The 18,563-nt window shown below is 35.3% G+C and overlaps 1 protein-coding gene across 3 annotated transcripts in view; it reads left to right on the top strand.

Annotated features, from left to right (window-relative positions):
- GLRA2 (glycine receptor alpha 2) overlaps nucleotides 1-18,563 on the top strand; it is a 179,559-nt gene that overhangs the window by 28,557 nt on the left and 132,439 nt on the right. Inside the window, exons 1-3 of one of the 3 annotated variants that reach the window (XM_015560871.1) lie at nucleotides 6,853-6,913; nucleotides 7,009-7,076; nucleotides 14,606-14,829. In XM_015560871.1, the coding sequence (XP_015416357.1) occupies nucleotides 7,074-7,076; nucleotides 14,606-14,829 (227 nt within the window). In that variant the 5' untranslated portion in view covers nucleotides 6,853-6,913; nucleotides 7,009-7,073. Of the gene's footprint in view, nucleotides 1-6,845; nucleotides 6,914-7,008; nucleotides 7,077-14,605; nucleotides 14,830-18,563 lie in introns of those variants that run through there. The other 2 variants (XM_006759065.2, XM_006759066.2) reach the window with 2 other exon arrangements.

The raw sequence follows: 18,563 nt of genomic DNA, 5'->3' as shown, positions 1-18,563 counted from the left end.
CTCCATCTGATGACATTTTATTATAGCACAAATAGAAATATATGTAGATTACCCTTATAAATTGCTCCCAACATAAGGTTTCCATTTAGTCTGAGATCTTTAAAATGGGAAATGAACCTTGTCACCACAAGCAAAGTGCCCTACATCTCCCAGAACATAAACTGCACACTTTAAGGTTACTATAATCCTGCAATGAACAAAAAGGCAGCTGTTCACCTGTATTAGAAAGAAGCTTAACAAAAATGTCCTCTCCATGATGTTTGCTTGGGTACACACTTTTCCTTTCATTTGACATTTCTTATAGAATGACTCAAGGGCTTTATAGCTAATTGTCCTTAATGCCTGTTTTTTTTTAATATTTACTCCCCCAACTCATTATATCATTATAAACTAGAGGCCCAGTGCACGAGATTTGTGCATGGATAGGGTCCCCAAGCCTGGCCAGCGATCAGGGCTGATTTGTGGGGCAATTGGTGGCCCCTGCTGGCACCTGCCTTGGACTCACAGAGCCTGCCATTTGGTTCTCTTTGTTTAGCTTAAAAGACATTGTAGTGACTATAGCTGACAATACTAAATTGTGTATTTGAAAGTTGCTCAGAGAGTACATCTTAAAAGCTAACTAATTGCTTTGTCTGGCAATTTCATCAATTTATCACCATGACTGATCCAAAGCAAATTGTTTGCTGGACAGTCTCACCAGGCTGTGGGAATCAATAAATGCCCAATTTCTTTATTCCTCTGACTATTTTGCTCTTTGCACAGATCTGGATGTCAGCAACCAAACTGAATGTTGTAGGACTGGTAAAACCATTTTGACCTTGTGCTGGGGAAGAAGAATCAATTACTTTTAATTCATTTGTGGTGACTTTTCAAGAATATTAATATAATTCAATGGGTTATTTTGTGTAACTATTTCTAATTACCATCATGCCATTAAAAAACCCCAGCAACTTTCTCCATTCTTTCAGATTATGTGCCTCAAATCATTCCTCACAAAGGGAGTATCATGATGAAAAGCCATCCCCTCCCCTTGCAATCCTCCAAGGCTCTCTCTTTCATGGGCATCAAAGCACCATGCAACATAGAAAGCCATAATAAGAAACAGTGCTTCCCTGTGTTCATATAGCAAGACTCTGACCTTTAACTACATATCTTCTTGCTTCCTCTATGTGCTTTATTTTCTCCTTTATCACTTGAGTTAATGGCAAGAAGTTTTCCTCTAGACAAAAATCTTATGCCAAAGGAAATTTAATTTCTGTATAATTCAAGCACATATATTTCATATTCCATTTCCATCCAATGGCCCCATACTAAAGCAATTGTAGTACTTGAGGACATGTTAAATAATTTACAAGAAATAAAATTCAAAATGAAAATGCCATTCTTGTCTATTTGTGGCAAGAGAGGAAAAAAGTAACATTTTCAACTTAGAAATGAAAGAATTTCCTCTGCTGTCATCTTTTGCCTTAAAATGATGTTGGAAAATAACATTAACTGAGGCAAAACTAATGATTAGTGACTAGTTGTTTTGGTATTATACATGATCCCCTATTTTCCCTTATGCTTATTTTTCATCTTTGCTGCAGCCCTCTTTTCAATTGTTTTCCAGCTTTATTGAAATATAATTGACATATAACAATGTGTAAGTTTAAGGTATACAAAGCATTGATGAATACACTTATATGTTGCAAAATAACTACCACCGTAGCATTAATATTACAAAATAATTAACACTGTAGTATTAGCTAACACCTCCATCACATCATATAGTTATTTTTTTTTTGTCGTGAGAACATTTAAGATCTATTCACTTAACAACTTTCAAGTATACAATGTAGTACTGTTAACTACAGTCACCATAACTTATTCATCTTGTACCCTTTGACCAACATCTCCCCATTTCCCTTATCCCCCACTGCTCCACTTTCTGTTTCTACCAGTTCAGCTTTTTTAGATTCCACAAATAGGTGTTATCATGCAATATTTGTGGTGTTTTTACTTGCCCTTGTCCCATCCTCTCCCAGTAGTGGTTTTGGTTTTGAATCAGTGACAGCCTACATCCTCAGTATGGAACCCTGGTCCTTGGGTCTGAAGGGGGCAGAAACAGAATGGCATTATATATTGATAAAAGGGTCAAATCACTAAGATGATATAACAATTTAAAAAATATATGCACCAAACAACAAAGACCCCAAATACATGAAGCAAACATTGACAAAACTGATGGGATAAATAACACTTCTACAATAATAGTTGAAAACTTTAATGCCATTTTCAATAATGAATAGAACTTCTACAGAGATCGGTAAGGAAACAGAGGACGTGAACAATACTATAAACCAACTAGATATAACAAATATATACAGAATGTTCTGCCCAATGACAGAAGAATATACATTCTTCTCAAGCACGTGAAACGTTCTCTAGGATAGACCATATATTGGGCTATAAGACAAGTCTTAATGAATTTTTAAAAATTAAAATAATAAGAAATATTTTTTCCAACCATAATGGAAAGAAGCTAAAAATCAACAATAAAAGGAAACCCAGAAAATTCAAATAATCCATGGACACAGACAATAGTGTGGTGAAAGCCTGAGTGGGACTGGGGAGGAGGGAATCAATGGGAGAAATAAATGGGGGCATCTGTAATACTTTCAACAATTAGATAACTTTAAAAAATATTTGGAAATTAATACACTCCTAAATAATCAATGTGTCAAAGAAGAAATTATAAGGGAAATTAGAGATGAATAAAAACAAAGATACAACATACCAAAACTTATGTGATGCAGTAAATGCAGTGCTCAGAGAGAAATTTAAAATGTAAATGCATGAATTGAAAAAGAAGACAGATCTCAAATCAATAACCTAATATTACAACTTGAGGCACTAGTTAAAGAAGAGAAAATGAAACCCAAAGTTCTCAGAGAAAGTAAGTAATAAAATTTAGAGTAGAGAAAAATAAAAAGAAAAATAGAAAAGCAATTAGAGAAGTAACAAAACCAAAAGTTGGTTTTTTAAAAAGATAAAAAACACACATAAACCTTTAGCTAGACTAGAGAAAAAAAAAGAGAACACTCATAAATAACTAAAATCAGAAATGAAATTGGAGACATTGCTACTGACCTTACAGAAATAAAAATAATTATAAAAGAAGATGTTTAACAAATTAGATAACCCAGATGAAACTGTACAAATACCTAAAAACACACAATTACCTAAACTGACTAGATTAAGTGGAAAATTTTAACAGACCTAGAGCAAAAGATTGAATGAGTAGTCAAAAATCTTACAACAAAGAAACATTCAGGGCAAGATATTTTTATTTAAATGAGAATTACCACACATCTTTCTCAAACCTTTCCAATAAATAAAAGAGAAAAGAATACTTCCTAACTCATTCTCGGAGGTCCACATTACTCTGATATCAAGCCAGATAAAGACATCAGAAGAAAAGAAAATCACAGACCAATATTTTTTATAAATATAGATGCAAAACTCCTCAACAAAATGTAAGCAAAACAAATCCAACAGCATTAGTAAAAGAATTATACACCATGACCAAAGGTGGTTCAATATCAAAAAATCAAAGTAATGCCCCACAATAATAGAATGAAGGAAAGAAAACACATAATCTCAATTGATACAGAAAAAGCAGTTGACAAAGTCCAATGTCCTTTCACAACAGACAGAAGAAAACTACTCAGAAAACTAGGACTAGAAAGAGACTTATTCGACATGATAAAGAGCATTTATGAAAAATTCAAAGCTAACTACATGACCTGATTTTATGCCATCTACAGAAAGACTAAAAGCTTTCTCCCTAGGATCAGAAACAAGACAAGGAATATCTTGTTTCACTACTGCTATTCAACGTTGTATTTGGAACTTTTCTACAGAGCAATTAGACAAGAAAAAGAAATAAAAAGCATCCAAATTTAAAAGGAAGAAGTAAAACTATATTTGCTGGTGACATGATCCTATATATTTTAAATCCCAAATCATCTAAAAGAAAACTACTAGAGCCAACAAATGAATTCAGCAAAATTGCAGCATTTAAGATCAATATACAAAAATCAGCTGTGTTTTTACACAGCTGCAATGAACAATCTGAAAACGGAGATTAACAATTCCATTTACAATAGCATCTACAAGAATAAAATACCTAATAATAAATTAAGCCAAAGAGGTGAAAGATTTGTAGCTTCTATCATTAAGATAATTCTATTGGCCTCAGACATTTTACTTCTGTACTTAAAAAAAAAAAAGTGTCCCTAAGGTTAGGCAATTTCTGCCTTTTACAAACTCTGTGACCTTAAAAAATTAACTAATCACCTTTGTGCCTCATTTTCTTTATCTAGAAGATGGGGAGCATGGCAACACTTAACTATTGAAGAATTAAATAAGGCATCTACTGACACACAGTGAGGTTTTAATGTTTGTCAACTCTTATTATATGCATGTGCTAATCCCTCATAAAAAAAATGTGCAGGAGGCGGCTGACTGATGTCTCTCTCTCATCGATGTTTCTGACTCTCTATCTCTCTCCCTTCCTCTCTGTAAAAAATCAATAAAATATATTTAAAAAAAAAACTTTTCTCTTGGTTTTATATTTAAATGCAAATGAACCTAGAGACAATGCCTAAGATTGAAGAAGTCAGATGTAAAGAATAAAATTATCCCAGAAAGGTACAAACCAATGGAAAATACCATGATTGAGGGGTAGAAGGGAGAGAAGATACTGTGTAATGAATGCAGTGAAGCAAATTGGTTGAAAGTTTCGGTTTGGGGGATCAGAATGATGAGATGCTGAGTCTCTGATTTTCTAATTACTGTGACATGACTTTAAGCAAGTTACTTAACCTCTCTAACCCCCAGTTCCCACATTTGGAAACATTTACTGGAGCAATAAAACAATTCCTCTTTTGTAAGGATTAAACTAGGTAATTTTAATATGCCTAGTACAGTGTGTCAATATATGATAGCTTAAGAAATACTTTGAGTTCAGCAATATAGTCACACTGCCATTTACTGGGAAGGATACAAACAAATGTATGCCCTTTAAATGTTTCCAAGTCAGTTGGGGAGGCCAGACAAACAGATACTGTATAGTACAAGACAATACTCCTGTTAAGATGACATTTCTCTTCTCCTGTTTCTTTCCCCACATTCATTTTCTATATATCTTGCATATAAAAAGTCATGAAAGTTTTCCAACCTGAATTAGACTACCTAAAATAAAAAGGTTTTATTGTAAAAAGAACAAAAATGCAAACACACAATTTCTCATGACTTGCCTCTACCTTGTATAATTTATTTCTTATTAGCAGAAAAAATAGTGTTATAGAATAGAATTTTATGGCAAAGAGAGACTCATTTTTATTTTGTTTTGAGTAACCAAAAAACAAAAACAATATCAAGCAGAGTAGGAAGTGACCATGGAGAAGTCATCTTAGCAGATGCCGAAATAAGGGGAAGGGGATGAACTACAAGACTTGGAGGCTTTAAAACATTTTGGTAATATGGTGGTGTCTGCAAACTTTTTAAAGAAATACATGCTTTATCAGAAAAGTTAGTTATGGTAAAAAGAAAAACAACACATCTCTTTCACCAAAACTCCTTACTCCTTCTTTTACCAAGGTCCTTGCCTGGAGATTTAAATTAGCTGTTCAGCCCATTTCTTTTCCTCATTTTGAGAACCCAACATGGACTTCAAAGACATGGTGCTCAAGTGCCACCACAGCTGTGTTTTATTAGCCTTTGAAGGAGGCCTCAAGCCAAATTCCTCCTCATTTAGATCCTATGAGCTAATTGAGTAGAAAGCTAACTGGGTGTAGCTTGCATCAGGTTGCTGAGCCTTTTTTGAGTGAAGACAAACTTCCATCAGGAAAAGCAAAGATGGTTCATGGTTTCTTATCTCAGAAAGCATAGGGAAAACTACATGAGGACAACAAACACATTCCCCAGCAAAAAAATTAAACTGAAAATCATCATAATGATTTATTTATTGTCAAAGAGCAAAGAGTCTGTGGCCATATCTCTCTGAACACACCTGATCTCAGCTGATCGCTGAAGCTTAGTAGAGTTTGGCCAGGTTAGTGCTTGAATAGAAGCCAAAGGGGAAGGGAAAACAGAGCTAGTCCCTGTCTCTTTTAAAGAAAAAAAATAGGCTTTGTTCAGAGCACATCTAGCATTAATAAATCGTTGCTTTTACATTGTATTTGCTGAGGCAACAATCTGGACATCAATTGACATCTCTTTTTTTTTTCTTAAAATGAGCTAATTTTCTTCATTTTATTTTGTATTTCTGTACATCATTTTTCTTTGTGGGGGTACCAGGGGATTATAGAAAAATGGGGTAAATTCAGAGGCATGAGAATAATCAAACTAGACTTACTGATTTAAAGGGTGTCATGGGAAAGGAGGTGAACCCTGACCTATGCACAGTTCAAACTACAGCTCCATTTAAACTCATGACCCAGGCTTATTTCATCCCCATGGGGTGCTCACTGTTGATGTCTACAGCATTGTTGAGTCTAAGGTGAAAGAAATCCACCTACCCAAAAGGCTATTTTGATAGCAACCACTGATAATGAATTCAGTTTAAGTCTTCAGTTTGTATTTTCCAAGTCCAAAATTCTTCAGGGTAAGTTATCATTGCTTAACTGTCATTATTTAAAATACCAGTGGGAATGCTATCACTATAAACCTCTGGGTAAACATTTTTTTGCAATCTCACCATCATTTTAATTTTGTTTACATCTCTAGTCATTTGCACAGATGTTGATGAAGCTGCATTTTTGCTTCAATGTGTATTGCAATATTCTTATTGCGTTCTGCAGGTCCTCCAGTAAACGTTACTTGCAATATTTTTATCAACAGTTTTGGATCAGTCACAGAAACCACCATGGTAAGTGCTACAATGCCACTGGCAAGAGAAAAACTTGACTTGATTATGCCATGAACACAACCTGTCAAATTTTCTATTTATTGTTCAACTTGCAGGGCCTCCTGTAAATGTTACCTGCAACATATTTATCAACAGCTTTGGGTCAGTAGCAGAAACTACAATGGTGAGTGGGACTGAACATTGAAGCCATGGTGTGAAGGAATGGGATATGGGATCTAAGAGCACCACTGTATATTTGTGGGATATTTACTGAGTGCCAATTTCCAAGTTCACTCACCTCTAGAAAGTAATTATTTATACTCTTTTACTTTAGAAAGTATTAGTCAAGTGTTCATTACTTAAAATTCAATGATCTTTTATCCATCGTGCCAAGGAAATTTTGGAAACACTTAATGTTTAGTTAGATTTAGGTAAATTTATCAGTAATAAGCATGGTGTATAGTTAAGGATATTTAAATATTTGCATCTCCAATGTTTCAGAAAAATAAATTTTAAAGTTTGGGAAATATTTTTATATCCATTATTTTTCCTATACTGTAAGTTTTAACATAGTCAGGCCTCATATATGCAATGTTTAAGATATATGCCAAGGGGCTGACTTTACAATAAACATATGCATGCACACATGCACACACACACAATTTTGTTGGCAATAAAAAGTAGTCCTGAGTCCATAGAAGTTACATGCATAGCTTTTGTAAAAAAAAGTAACATAAATATAAGACTATTTAAAGCTCATCATAATGTACATGCAAACATGTTTTATGTATATGAAAGTGGTTTTAGATGCTTTAAAATTTGCCAGATTCCTTATAGATGTCATGGTTAGGTGTTGCCTTGTCACAGCCTATTTTGATCAGTAGACTTACAGTCTAGTAGGCTATAGTGTGGAGATTGCTTTTTGAGTGAAATATTATCTTGGTCCCTATACAATTTATTTTATGCCCTAAGTCAATTGGCTGGTTTTAATTTTCATTTCTGTAAAATATACAACCATATTATTGGATGAGATAAAAATAAAATATAGTTGAGCTTGATCAAATAGTAATGACGGCTGATGTACTAGAAACACTCAAGAAGTGAAATAATGAGCACAATGTCACTGAGATGTAAAAAATAATGTTCCCCTGTTTTTATGAATTTTCTCTTTTAGGCTGCTAGGATCATGTCTAACAAATTATTGTACTTTTCAGTATCCTTGATGCTAGAAATAAATAATTTATGTCCTACCACTCCTTTCCACTGGCAAAATTAGGTATAATCAACCCCACTACCCACTGTAATATTGCTCTGGCAAAGCATTGTCCAGAAATGAGACTTATGGGCCTTGACAGAATATAGTGCATAAATAATTTTACCCAAATAAAATAGTGTTGATAGGGTTATTAAATGACATAATAAAAGTTGAACATGGAAAGAATAATGAAACTCCGAGCTTGGCATTCAGTCTCTGTCTCTCCCCTCTTGGTTTCATCCTGATAAATCTCCCAACAGCCCAAATCACTGTCACCAGCTTTACACGATGGCATTCAATGACAATATTTGCACGACCTAATGCTAATTGCATTAATTAGTCTCCTAAGTTGCTTTGATTAAATCTCCTCATTGCATTTTACCCTCAATCAGAAATGCAAATGTGCACCTTTTCGATGCTCATTAATGCAAGAAAAAGCTTACTATTTAAGGAGATGAAAATGGAAACTATGGAGATCCTTATTTTCCAGAGTCTTTATCAGCTACTGACGGTGTTTAATAAATGGGCTGCTTTGGTGCTTCCCAGTCACTTATTAAGGTGTTCTTTGTCGTGTTTCCTATGAGGAAACTTGGAAATCATTGCTCAAGTGTGATATCAACAGCTTGTCTGTTCTGCTGTATGAGATATATTGAGTCACATGGTCAGAAGAGTGATGTGTTTTAAGCTTCTATTTTATTTCTTAGCTTTTAATGTAATAACAAACTTCATTTGTTTTTTTTAAAAAAAGCTCATTCATTTTCTTCAATATGTGTGAAGCTAAAAATATGTTTTTGAAACTCTATCATATTTAAATCAAGAATAAATCCCTGTACCACTTAAGGTAGGGACTGGCAAAATTTCTTTCTGTAAAAGGCCATTCCATAAATATTTAAGACTCTGAGGGCCAGGCAGTCTCTCACAACTCAATTCTGCCCTTTTGGCATGAAAGCAGTCATAAACAACAGTAAGCAAATTGGTGTAGCCACACTAAAAAAAAAAAATACTTATGAAAACAGGCTATGGCCAATTGCCAACCCCGAGGTTAAAGCATCAATACTTACATATTTAGGTGCTCATAAGAATGTGTGAATTGCTCCACCCTCCAAAGGGTCTTATCTTCCCAAATCCCTAAGGCCTTGCTTGGGAATCTACCTGATGTGCTTGAGCTTCCTTTACTAAAACCCAAGATTCTACCACCCATGATTTTACCCACACTTTCAGAAATTGGTCTCAACAAATTGGTCAAAAATGTTAAACAGAACCAGATTCTTCCCTGAGCTGTCTTTAGTTGGACTGAGAACATCAGACCCTTAGCTTTCGAGCACAGTAATGGATGTGGTCATTGAGGACACTGATTAGTGCTATTTGAGGGGTAATAGTTTTGCTTTCTCTAAATTTTCTGGAATAAATTTTTACAAGAATACCTCAGAATTTTGAATTTCTAAACATGATTTTCCTCACTATCACCACACAGCCCCAGTAGCATTATTGTAGGATTTAGTTTAGGTGTTTGTTTGTTTCTAAATAAGAGGCAATGATTTTCTGATTAAGAACTCCACATGACTTTCTTTTGGTGCTATCCAGCCTTCCCCTTTTATGTTTGATGAAATCCCATATGTTTGATGAAATACCAAATAATTGTTGGCACTACCTGCCCACAAAGTACAGGCTTGCTTACAGACAGAATGTGGCCTCTAACTCACTCCTTTGATATGTTAGTGTTGAAGATGTGTGCTCACAGGATAACATATTTGTGTTATTCTAAGAAATAATTTTATGGATCATTATGATGACATACATTACTCCAAAATACACACTTTTGTTCATTGAGAGCCACAGGGATCTGTTGATGGTCATTGCTATTGCGTTAAGAGTATGCAGTGGAACAATTTTTTTGTGGGTTCCAAAAGACTAGTAAGGGATGTATAATGAGGTTATATATGGTTTTTGGAATGTCAGTTTACCATTTCCTTTTCTTTCCTCCTACTCTTTAGCTGCTGATGGCAAGTGAATTTACAGGATGGGGAGTGTATTTGCAAACCCCTCTTTCCTGATTTAAAGGCATAGTTTGGGAACATTAATAATGCCAGTAAAGGTCAAGAGGATTTGCATGACATCTGCATGCAACTCTCTCCAGGGATAGGCCATCAGATAATGGAAAAAGCCCAGCCAGTACAGCTAAGTGGTTGAGTGTCGACCTATGAATCAGGAGGTCATGGTTTGAGCCCAATCAGGGCACATGCCCGGGTTGCAGGCTGGATTCCCAGTAGGAAGCATGTAATCAATAAAAATATTTTTTTTAAAAAGAAAATGGAAAAAGAGAGAGTCCTCTCAAAGCTTTCTAATGACTGCCTGGAAGGATGTGGATAGACAGAGTGTTTTGGAACTGTGGGTGCTGGAACACTCACTACCCATGCCACAGCATCAGATCCTGACACCTTCCTCACTGAACAGATTTGGGGAAAGGAAGGAGCAGGAGCTGAAAGTATGCAAAATGTGTCCACTCAGCGAGCATCTTCACAATATGATCTTGGCTCTCCAAAACTCTGCCCCAGAGGAAAAATTCCACATGCTCTGCTGATTACTGTTGCATGGTCAAGAGTTGTTTTATCTCTGATCTGAAATCATGTTCCTGAGGAACTGGATAAGAGGTTACAGCTCCTTATAAGAACACATGCTGTGTTGTAACTGCTGAAATGACACTATCAGCTCCCTTTTATTCTATAGCTGCATAAGCAATCCATAAGGAGATGCTAATTTATTAGAAATAGCAAGTAACTATACTTTCTATATCAAAGCTAGCATAGACTCAAGATCATGAAAACTGTATTACTGTGCAGCCAGAGGTTAAAACCAAAGTGCCACATAGGCACTGTGGGGAATCAACAAAGAATATCTTTGTCTTTGATAACATTATAACATAATTGGATTTAAATGTATATGCATAAAATAATAAAACAGTAATGGTAAGGTTTAATAAGAGTATGTATAAGGCAGAGTGGCAACCTCTATGTACAAATGCCAGGCTAAATATAATAGTACAAATAATTCTATTTAAGGAAACAATCTTTGTGGCATCAGCATCATATTAGAAATTACCAGAAAAAGTGAAACTTTAGAAATTCTCAATTTAATAGGAAATAACAGTATGGAATATAGGTACTTGTATTACCTGTGTTAAGAATATAATAAATATTATATGACTTATACAGAGCTTTTGAAAAAATATGTGTATATGTATTTATATACACACACACCCGCATATATATATATATATATTTCCAATATCCAGATTGTCAATAATAGGAAAATAAATTTTAATACAAGAAAATATTTATTTGAAGTAGAATCTATCTCTGGAGAGAGATGATGGTGTAAAAGAAAATTCAGACTGCATTTAGGCATGTCTCTCAATATTTACCTACCTTTAATATTTCATTAATCCTAGAAGCAAAAATAAAGACAAAGAAGATTACAGACAATATAACTAATTCCTGTAGTTTGGAATGTCATGAGAGAATAAACCTATCTATAAATAAACAGAGATGATGCACAGATAAAGCACACATGTCAAATGTCTACCCCACACTGACAATGATAGAAAACTAAAAAAATTACAGAGGCACAGCCTCAGAAAATATCTTCTTTGGCTATCTATTTCTCTAGGTCCTTTTCTATTCTAATAGGTTTTAAGGGTTGCTATTTATTTTGGAATAGTGTATGTCATCATAAAAAATATGGAAAATTTTAATTCCTGTGCATTATAAAGAACAAATACTTCTAAAAGATCTAATAAAGGACTTATTTCACATAATTCCTTTAATTGTAGCATAAAATATATTTTCTACTTTCAGTTTCCAATTATCCTTGTTTACAAATAGGAGGATTAATTTATTTTAAATTAACTGTTAAACATTTAATGGTTCTACTACGGCATAATAGATTCAGTGATCTTTTTAAAGTTCTAATAGTGGGAGAATCTATTTTATTTTCTCTCTATATATAATTTAAAAAAAAACAACCACCCAGGAAACACTGGAGAATACTTGTGGAAAATACTTTTTAAAAAGATGTTACATTCGCTGTAAAAAATTACATTGAGATTTCTTTAAAGGTCAATGTTTTCATATTGCATGTCACTAATGTAATTCTCTCTAGAGTCTCTCAATATGCATGTTTAAATGATTCACAGGTTCGAGGGAGAATTGCAACATATCTTGGTGATTTTGCTTCCCTCATACTTTCTATCTGGCTTCTTATGTCCTCTTGAACCCTAGTATGCTATGATTACTTCCTGGGGGTCCCTTCTTGGCCTCATAATGGCCTAAAATATTTAACCCATTCACTTGTTATTTCCAGCTGTCATTACATTATGTATTTAGAGTTTCTCTACCTCCACAATTGGAATTGTTATGGATAACTGGTTCTCACTCTAAGGAAATAAAAGGGGTGGATATCAAACCCTGGAGAAGCTCCATTTTCCCCCTCAGGAAACCTTAAAAAAATCTCACAATTGATGTATTTAGTGCATACTTATATTGGATTATTACATTTTCAATGGCCTTTTAAAAAAATTTCCAAAATTCACACCTTCCATTCTTTACTTATGCAAAACTCCAAAGCTTCCAGTAACTCCTATTGACAATGAAACACAGATCTGGTCATCTCTTTCCAGTTACAATCTTTTGGTCCCTTTGGACAATTCCAAAATACATGATGAGGAAAACTGAGGTTCTGCCATTCCTTTGGTTTGATCATTGGGGGAGGGAGTACATACACAGTGAACACAGGATGGGATGGAAGTATGGATGGGCCAAAAACAGCACTCTCGTAGGTCTGAGAATTTGCTGAGCAGGCCTGGTACAATCTCAAAAGTCAGCTGATGAAATTTTCCAAGTCAGAAAGTCATTAGGTTGTACAATTGAGAATCTTAAGGTTATTTCTTTTAATACTTCAACCTTTCCAAATGAGCTGGGTTTTGATGACTGATTTTCAGAAGTTAGTAACCATTTGATTATTAGCATTCTTTAGGCCAACTACATTGGGCACACATTTGAAAAACCATCACCTTCGAAATACTCTATCAGCCTGATCATCAGGATGGCTGAATTTGAACAGAATTCATGAAAATTTGAATAGTTTAGTAATAGGTAGAAAGAACTGAACTGAAACTCTTTTCCGTACACCCTGATCTTTATAACTTAAGTCATTTTTTTTTCTTTTGGCCCTGAGGGTAATTAACCAAAACTGACCATCCTGAGGTGGCCTCCATTAGACCTGGTAGAGTAACTCACCATCCCAATTTTGCCTGGGACTGAGTGGGTTCCCTGAATATGGGACTTTGGAGGCTAAAACTGGGAAGTTCTCAGTCAAACAAGGACAAGTTGGTCACCAGTAGATTGATGTAAACAATTACCAAAAGTCCAGGTGCCAAAGGTGTGGAAATAGAGCAAATGAGAATAAAACAGTAAAGGAAAGAAAGAAGGAATGAGTATTTATCATCCTAAATGGGCACAAGTGGCAGGAATGAACAACTATTAGCTCTAAACCTTAGTCCCACTTGTCTAGGATTGAATACAGTTGAAACCTATATGGGGTCCACTCTATCAAGCGAAGCAACAGTTTCCATGAACCTCAAGACTTTTGAGTAGAAATCCCCAGGAGAGCAATCACTGCCCCATGCCAATTCATTAGCACAGAAAGAAATTTCCAGACCAAGTGGGAATAACAGGGTGTACCTGAGCCTCCCACGAAGAGCAACACAATTGTTAGAAGGTGCTCAGATGAGAACAACATGAAAAAGATCTCTGTTTTGATGAAGCATCAAGTTGACTACTATAGATACCCATTCACATAAGTGCTAAAGTATTTAAGAATTTCAAAAGTAAGTAGCTGTGAGGGAATTATCTTATCAACATGAAACATCTTAATAACTATTTATGTTGATGAGTTAAAGAAATATTGCCCCATCATGTAAGAGTTTTACAATAATATTTTCACTACCAAAAGTAGAGCGGGCTTGCTTCTGCCCAGAGCATCTGAGCAGAATGAGGAAATAGATCATAGCATTTCTGATTTGGAAAATGAATCAGTTTTATTTGACAATCTGGCATCACAGACTGACTTTTATACTCATCATTACCTTTTTCTATAGCAAAAACAGCTTGAGTTTATATTATTTTCTCCCAGAATTAGTAATTCAAATGTAAACATTTCAACCAAGTCTACCTGGTTTGGTTGAGTTGTTTTTTTTTTTGTTGTTGTTTTGTTTTTTTACTTTGTTCCTACTCCTCATAGAATGGAGTGGTTTATTTTTGACCAAGGCATACACAGCCTGCTTTACTCCAAGGTATACACCAACACTGAACCAAATCAGAGAGAAGAGTGAGGGGAAATGTAGATGGACCTCGTGTGCCAGAATGGGTGATAAGTAACACCTTTCCATGGCATTTCTGTAGGATTACCGAGTGAACATTTTTCTGAGACAACAGTGGAATGATTCACGTTTGGCATATAGCGAGTACCCTGATGATTCCCTGGACTTGGATCCATCGATGCTGGATTCCATTTGGAAACCAGATTTGTTCTTTGCCAACGAGAAGGGTGCCAATTTCCACGATGTTACCACTGACAACAAATTGCTTCGGATTTCAAAAAATGGCAAAGTGCTTTACAGTATCAGGTAAGCTTCCTTTGACTGCACCTATTCAGTTCTCCATTTTTCTCCTGGCCTAGAGCTGCCTAATTCTGCATGGCAAGATATATGTGAATATTTGACTTTTGTGGTCTCTTGTTTATCTTTTGAATCTTAAAGTTGGTGAGAGGTTCTCATGATCTCAGAAATGTGGTTCTCTATATATATTTTCATATATATGTGTGTAATATATATATATATATATGATGGTGGATGGGTGATGGTATTGTGTAAATATCTGCACAAATGTGTTATTGATGAATTCAATAAAGGAAGTAGAAGCCCTTTAGTTCAATTATAATAGAATATAATGTACAAAGTATCATTTCAAATAATACTGTCATACCAAAACATTTAACCTCCCCCCCCCACACACACACACGGAAATTCAATGCTCACCATGGTCACTGACAGCATACTTAGGGCTGGGTGTATGGAAAACTGGTTCTAATCCCAGCTCTGCTTCTAATGAAACATGTAAACTTGATCTCTAAATTTTTCTTGGGCTTGAGCTTGAGACAGACAATTCCTAAGATCCATTTTAGCTTTTATATTCTAATATAATATCCAGAATCTTCATCACTCCAGGCTCAAAATAATCTCTCTTTTCTGAATTCTAATAAGTTTCTCTGTGAATTTGTAAAGCTCTTATTTCTTATTATCTCACATTTTGGCTATTTCTGTACATGAATATAGCATGGAGTTTGGGAATACAACAAATCTAAAATCAAATTCAAGCTTTACCACTTATTAAATAACATAACCTATATCCCTCAGGTATCTTAACAGTAAAATGGGAAACACCATATTTATTTCTGAGTATTCTTGTGATACTGGATGATATAGAGCAACTTTTTTTTTGCACAGGGCCAGACAGTATGTTAGCTTTGCAGGCTAGACTGTCTCAACTTTGTCACAACTACTCAACTGTACCATTGTAGCGCAAAAACGGCCATAGACAATACTCAAACAATTGAGTGTGGCTGCATTTCACTAAAACTTTATGTTCAAAACCAGGTTGTAGACTAGATTTGACCCTTTGTTCATACTTTGCTGACCCCTGATATAGAGTATATAAAAATACTTGCCACCACCCTGGCCGATGTGGCTAAGTCGGTTGAGCATTATCCTGTGCTTCTAAAGGTTGCTGGTTTGAATCCGGGTCAAGGCACATGTCCAGGTTGTGAGTTCAATCCCTGGTCAGGGTGTGTATGGGAGGTAACCAATCAATGTTTCTCTCTCCTCCCTCTCCCCTCCCTCTATCTAAAACCAATAAAAACATATTTAAAAAATACTTGCCACAATACATGACACAGAGGATGTGATCAATGAATAAAATGATGGCTGTTTGTATTTTAAAGTTAACAATCTTTCTAATTAGTAAGCTCTTTATACTCAACATATTTGGATTTTGCATCTTCTGTAACCCCTCCCAAAGTTCTAGACAATGTATTGTATATTAGACTTTCTAATACATTGAATAAGTATTGACATTTTAAAGATCCTTTATAAAATTCTTCCTTTTTCTCCAATATTATTACCCCCTCCCAAAAAAAAGTGGACAGCTAGCGTCTTTGTGAATAATTTTCACAAGCTTACAGGCTCATACCATTAAAACTCATTTCACAACTCTATATACAATTTAGGTTTGTACTGTATATTCCATTCTTAACCTGGTAATTTCACAGCTTGATGATGCTTGACAGCCCCAATGCCTTGTGGAACAAAAGAAACTACTCATTTGTAAAAAGTAGCAAAGTTACTGTGTACACAAAGAACCAGGAAATTCCCTTATTTTATTTTTAAGGAACTTTACTTTTATTCTTACAAAAATTTTTAAGGAAACAAAATATTTCACATGGTGATGCATTTGGTGTAAGATGCAGTATTGAGCACAACCTAAGTTGATGTGACCTGATGAAATGGGACATATGTAGAGCGTGGTACATGCAAGAAGAGTTATAAAAAGCAGCACAGGGCATCAGCTGCCCCAGCTAACCCTCTAGGCTTTGGGTGGCATTTGCTCTAGTAAATACCTGGCATCTTGCACTGCTGAAATGAAACCAGGGATTTTTTTCTTTTGTTCCATGAGGTCCTTTCTATTCTAGGACTATGAAGAATATAATGTTCCCCAGACCTAGATCCACAGGCAATTCTTCTATCTCTGGTTCCAATTGTAGCATATTACAGGTTCTGAAATATATAAAATAGTTTTGGATAGAGTGGAGTTTGTCCTATGGCTGGATGAGTTATCTTTTCCTTCACTGTTGGTATTCTATGAGATTAATGAATAAACTGACCAAGACAGATCCCTACAAACTCCAGACATTAAGATTTGGACTGACCCACTCCTTGAGGGGTGCTTAATCTGAGAGGTAGGTGAAAACTCCAGGCTGTCCTTAAATTCCCCTAAAACTTTGCACATTTTTTATATTAGGTTATTTAAACTCTTTTTTGTTTGTTTAGAGGAAAACATAATTATCTTTCTAAGGAAGCTATGACCTTCCAACTGTTAAAAATTGCTTCAAGGATTATTACATGTACAGAGCCCACTTTCTAGTATGGGTATGACCATAGCAATGTTGTTAAGGTAATACTATTTGCCTTTAGTGCCTTCTTAATTGACTGACTGGGGGCCTTTGTTACTCTCAACTGAAAAAAGTCCTCAAAACCATAATTAATTATAGGTTTGTCCCTCCACAACAGCACCTCAAAACACCAAAGTATTGGCTACCCTCATAATGAAACTTTACCTGAACTACAACTTATTCCTTAATAGTGTTGGAAGAGATTTGCTTGTTAATCCTTTTTGATGCCATTCATAATTCTAGGTATTGATGATTCAACCTTCCCAGTAGTACTTGAATTGTATAGAGAACTCTTGGGGAATGACATGGCTTCTCCCTCTAATGGTAGGTTACAGACACCACAGAGTGTAGGTGGAGTGTAGATTTCTAGAAAGATATCCAATGATGCTTTCCAAACAATCCTATCTAATGACTGACTCTACCTACACACATACAGGGACAATTTTTTTTCACATAGCCTCCCATCCTTGCCTCATCCTATGCAAGAACTTAAAAAGATTCTAGCTTTAGTAATAGAATGATTTTTATGGGGCATAGGAAAAAATATTCTCTATGTAGATGTCAGAGCTGAAAATAAAATGCACAGTGAACTAAACCTTATTTAAATTTTACCAATGGTAATATTTTGCTTATCTTATTCTCAGTTTTGATGAGATGCGTAAGTCCATATTTTCTGTTAGAAAGCACCTACCGTTTTTGCCGGCGTATAAGACGACTGGGCGTATAAGACGACCCTCTAACATTTCCACTCAAAATAAAGAGTTTGTTATATACTCGCCGTATAAGACTACCCCCTCTTCCACACACCTTCCACACACCAAATAAAAGGTAAAACAATATCAGATTTGGTTTTAACATTTTAATTTATATTCAAATGCTTATGACATGCAGAAAAACTGTCACAAGGCTGTATGTAATCAAACATATACATAAAACAGTGCAAGTTTATCACCGGTAAACATACCAGTAATTCACTAAAGAAAACACACTCTATAGACTGGTACCGTAGATGCTTCTCAGGAACACAGGCAAGCAGCCCACAACCTAGAGGGACTGTCAATGATAGAAGTAAGATAACAAATAGAGGGAGAGAGCAAGTGCCGGGCAAGTCCCTAGCAAGTTTGCTGGCGTGGA

Source organism: Myotis davidii, unplaced genomic scaffold (assembly GCF_000327345.1).
Source record: "Myotis davidii unplaced genomic scaffold, ASM32734v1 scaffold216, whole genome shotgun sequence".
In the NCBI taxonomy this organism is placed as follows: Eukaryota; Metazoa; Chordata; class Mammalia; order Chiroptera; family Vespertilionidae; genus Myotis; species Myotis davidii.
Note: the sequence above shows the minus strand (reverse complement) of the source record. Positions and strands in the feature narration are given on the sequence as shown.